The following is a 4,331-nucleotide window of genomic DNA, read 5'->3' as shown; positions in this document are numbered from 1 at the left end:
CCCGTGTGGGGGGGGGGGGTCTGTGGCCGGGTCCTCCTGTGTCCCACAATGCCCCGCGGCCCCGTGTGAGCGGGGTCCGAGGCCGGGTCCGCCTGTGTCCCACAATGCCCCGCGGCCCCGTGTGAGGGGGGTCCGAGGCCGGGTCCGCCTGTGTCCCACAATGCCCCGCGGCCCCGTGTGGGGGGGGGCCTGTGGCCGGGTCCGCCTGTGTCCCACAATGCCCCGCGGCCCCGTGTGAGGGGGGTCCGAGGCCGGGTCCGCCTGTGTCCCACAATGCCCCGCGGCCCCGTGTGAGGGGGGTCCGAGGCCGGGTCCGCCTGTGTCCCACAATGCCCCGCGCGCGCCCCCTCCCTCCCTCTCGGTGCCTCGCTCGCTGCCCCAGGCCCGGCGCTGCCGCGGGCCCGCGGCTCAGGCGGTAACGGCGGGGGGGGGGACACGGCCCCGGGGGGGGCCCGGGGGGCGGGGGAGGGGCCCGTGAGGGGGTGGGGGAGGGGAGAGGGAGGGCCCGGGGTGGGGGGGGAGGGGAAGGGGTGGGGGAGGGAATGGCGGGGGGGGCGCGCGCCGTGACGTCACAGCGCGGCCTGGTCTTCCTCCCCCCCCGGCAGGTGCAGCCACGTGACTGCCGGAGCCCCCCACACACACCAGTGCTCCCAGTAAGCGGCACCAGCGAGGCACCAGCGGCCCCCAGTGACCCCCCAGTGCTCCCAGTGACCCCCCAGTGACCCCCCCAGTGCTCCCAGTGACCCCCCCAGTGCTCCCAGTGACCCCCGCCAGTGCTCCCAGTAACTCCCAGTGACCCCCCAGTGCTCCCAGTGACCCCCCAGTGCTCCCAGTGACCCCCCAGTGCTCCCAGTGACTCCCAGTGACCCCTCCAGTGCTCCCAGTGACTCCCAGTGACACCCCCAGTGCTCCCAGTGACCCCCCCCAGTGCTCCCAGTAACTCCCAGTGACCCCCCAGTGCTCCCAGTGACTCCCAGTGACCCCCCCAGTGCTCCCAGTAACTCCCAGTGACCCTCCCAGTGCTCCTTGCTCTCCCTCCCTTGCCCCCAGTGCTCCCAGTAACCCTTCCTGCCCCTCCCAGTGCTCCCAGTCCCACGGGGGCCCCCTCTCAGCTGTCCCAGTGACCCTTCCCAGTGCTCCCAGTGCTCCCAGTGCTCCCCGCTGTTCCCTCAGGGACCCGCCCAGTTCCCACATCGCCTCTCCCAGTCCCTCCCAGTCCCTCCCAGTCCCTCCCGCCCCCCTTGCCACCGCTCCCACAGCGCTCCCCAGGCCCCACGTCCCTGCCTCCAGTCCCTCCCAGTGGCCCCTCGTCCCTCCCAGTCCCTCCCAGTATCTCCAGATCTCCTCCCAGTCCTTCCCAGTCCCCATAGCTCCATTCCCAGTCCCCCCCAGTGTGCATAACTCCATTCCCAGTCCCCCCCAGTCCCTCCCAGTCGTCCCAGTCCCCCCCACTACCCCCCAGTCCCAGTCCCCCCATTCCCCCCAGTCCCAGTCCCCCCAGTCCCCCCCAGTCCCCCCCAGTCCCAGTCCATCCCAGTCCCCCCAGTCCCCCCCAGTCCCCCCAGTCCCTCCCAGTCCCCCCAGTCCATCCCAGTCCCCGTCCCCCGCCCCCCGCCGCCCCGCGGCCCCCGGCATGTCGTCGTGCGCCGAGGTTCTCCGTTTCCAGCTGCCGGGCCACGAGGCGGCGGCGCTGCGCTCCATGACGCGGCTGCGCGCCGAGGAGCGTTTCTGCGACGTCACCATCGTGGCGCGGAGCCTCCGCTTCCGCGGCCACCGCGTCATCCTGGCCGCCTGCTCCCCGTTCCTGCGGGACCAGTTCCTGCTGAACCCGGCGGCCGAGCTGCGCGTGTCCCTGGCGCACAGCGCCCGCGTGCTGGCCGACCTGCTGCTCTCCTGCTACACCGGCGCCCTCGAGTTCGCCGGCAGGGACCTGGTGAACTACCTGACGGCCGCCAGCTACCTGCAGATGGAGCACGTGGTGGAGCGGTGCCGGGGGGCGCTGGCCAGGTTCATCCAGCCGCCTCCCGCCGCCCCCGCCGTGCCCGCCAAGCCCGAGGAGGACGAGGACGAGGAGGACGAGGAGGACGCCGCGCCAGACGTGTGCATAGTGAAGGTGCGCGCGGGGCGGGGCGGGGGACGCGCCTGTGCGGGGCTCTGCGACGCCCGCGGCGCTTCGGGAAGGCCGGGTGTGGTTGTGGGGGTCGGAAGTAGAAGGGATTCACTTGGGCCGCCTGCCTGGGCTGGAGGGAGGACCCAAAGAGAGGGGAGAGGGGACAGGTGAGAGGGGACAGGTGAGAGGGGACAGGGGAGAGGGGATGGGAGAGGAGACAGAGGAGAGGGGAGAGGAGACAGGTGAGAGGGGACAGGGGAGAGGGGACAGGTGAGAGGGGACAGGGGAGAGGGGACAGGGGAGAGGGGATGGGAGAGGAGATAGGGGAGAGGTTAGAGGTTAGAGGAGACAAGTGAGAGGTCAGAGGTAACAGGTAAGAGGAAGCAGGTGAGTGGAAACAGGTAAGAGGCGGGAGCCAAGGTGAGAGGGAAGGGCGTGAGGAGCAAAGGTCCTGGCGCGTTTGTCTCCTGTTGTTGCGTGGCGCGCTCTCGGTTCGCGGTCCCGCGGCCTTTCCGCGCCGCCCCGGCGCTCCGCGTCGGGATCCTCGACGCCCGCAGCTGTCGCCTCCTCCGCCGTCCCTCGGGCCGCTGGGTTTGCTGGCGCTCAGCCCGTCCCCGCCGGATCGCCTCCTGCCCGCCCCGCCCTGCCCCGTCTCAAATCTGCCTTCCCTTTCTCTCCGCGTTTTCGGAGTCTTTTGCCGGGCAAACCGCGCCTGGAAGCTTCTCCTCGGTTTGGCTTTCTCGCCGCCTTTGCTCGTTTCTGGTTGTCCCGGGAGCTTTCCTCGGCGCGTCGCGGCGGCGAGGGGGGGATCGTTTCCGCCGCGGTCCGTGGCGGGCGCGGAGAGCTCTTTAACGGCGCTCCAATAAACGACGGGCTCTCCCTTTGCCCTGCTCGCCTCTCCCCCGCGCAGGTGGAGCCGGCGGCGACGCCGAGGAGGAGGAGGGTGACGCGTGCCTGGCCGGCCGTGGCCGCGGCCGAGGCGGCCGGAGCGGCGGCCGGAGCGGTCAGCGCGGCGGCGCAGGCGGAGCCGCAGTGTCCCCCTCAGCTCGGGGTGGTCAAGGCGTGTTACAGCCTGGCCGAGGACGCCGAGGGCGAGGGGCTGCTCATCTTCCCCGGCGGCGGCGGCGGCGGCACCGCCGAGGAGCCCGGCGGCAGCTCGGGCGGCGCCGCCGCAGCCTCGGGGACACCCGCGCCGTCGACGGCAGCCGCCGCCGCGCCTTCCTCGTCCTCCTCCTCCTCCTCCCGCTGCGGGAAGTGCGGCGAGGCCTTCCAGGGCGTGGAGAAGCTGGTGTTCCACATGCGGGCCCAGCACTTCGTCTTCATGTGCCCGCGCTGCGGCAAGCAGTTCAACCACAGCAGCAACCTGAACCGGCACATGAACGTGCACCGCGGCGTCAAATCGCACGGCTGCGGCGTCTGCGGCAAGAGCTTCACGCAGAAATCCACCCTGCACGACCACCTGAACCTGCACAGCGGCGCCCGGCCCTACCGCTGCTCCTACTGCGACGTGCGCTTCGCCCACAAGCCGGCCATCCGCCGCCACCTCAAGGAGCAGCACGGCAAGACCACGGCCCAGAACGTGCTGGAAGCCGGCGCGGCCGAGGGCGGCGTGCTGCTGCGCTGACCTCGCGGCGGGGGAGGGCCCGGCCCGGCGAGGGGGAGAGGGAAGGACGGTTTGGTCGTGGTCTCTCCCCCCGGCTCCGAGGCGGCGCCGGGTTCTCTCCCGGGGTGAGGAGGAGGGGGCGGCCCCTGGGTGGTGGTGGAGGGGGTGAGGGGAGGGGGGGGGATGGAGGGACACGCCTTGGGAGGGACCCCAGGGTGACAGGAGGTGAGCCCCGGAGGGAGGGGAGTGACCGCTGGACAGTGGGGCCGCTGCTGGACACACGGGGGTGACCGCTGGGGGGGGCGGCGATGAGCTCAGAGCGGTCGGGAATGATCCTAAAGTGACCCCAAAGCGGTCAGGAATGACCCCAAAGTGACCCTAAAGCGGTCAGGAATGACCCCAAAGTGGTCAGGAATGACCCCAAAGTGAGGGGAGTGACCACTGGACAGTGGGGCCGCTGCTGGACACATGGGGGTGACCGCTGGGGTGATGGCGACGAGCTCAGAGTAGTCCGGAATGATCCTAAAGTGACCCCAAAGTGGTCAGGGATGACCCCAAAGTGACCCCAAAGTGGTCAGGAATGACCCCAAAGTGGTCAGGAATGACCCCAAAGTGAGG

The 4,331-nt window shown here is 71.1% G+C and overlaps 1 protein-coding gene across 1 annotated transcript; it reads left to right on the top strand.

Moving 5' to 3' along the window:
* Nucleotides 1–242: 242 nt before the first annotated feature.
* LOC136305903 (zinc finger and BTB domain-containing protein 12-like) lies at nucleotides 243–3,864 on the top strand. Its single transcript, XM_066209218.1, has 3 exons — nucleotides 243–415; nucleotides 606–2,113; nucleotides 3,021–3,864. The coding sequence occupies exons 2-3, from the start codon at nucleotides 1,634–1,636 to the stop codon at nucleotides 3,732–3,734; spliced, it is 1,194 nt and encodes a 397-aa protein (XP_066065315.1). The 5' UTR covers nucleotides 243–415; nucleotides 606–1,633; the 3' UTR covers nucleotides 3,735–3,864.
* Nucleotides 3,865–4,331: the final 467 nt, after the last annotated feature.

This window comes from Chamaea fasciata, unplaced genomic scaffold, assembly GCF_029207755.1.
Source record: "Chamaea fasciata isolate MVZ Bird 193981 ecotype frontalis unplaced genomic scaffold, bChaFas1.0.hap1 SCAF_780, whole genome shotgun sequence".
NCBI classification, from domain to species: domain Eukaryota; kingdom Metazoa; phylum Chordata; class Aves; order Passeriformes; family Sylviidae; genus Chamaea; species Chamaea fasciata.
Note: the sequence above shows the minus strand (reverse complement) of the source record. Positions and strands in the feature narration are given on the sequence as shown.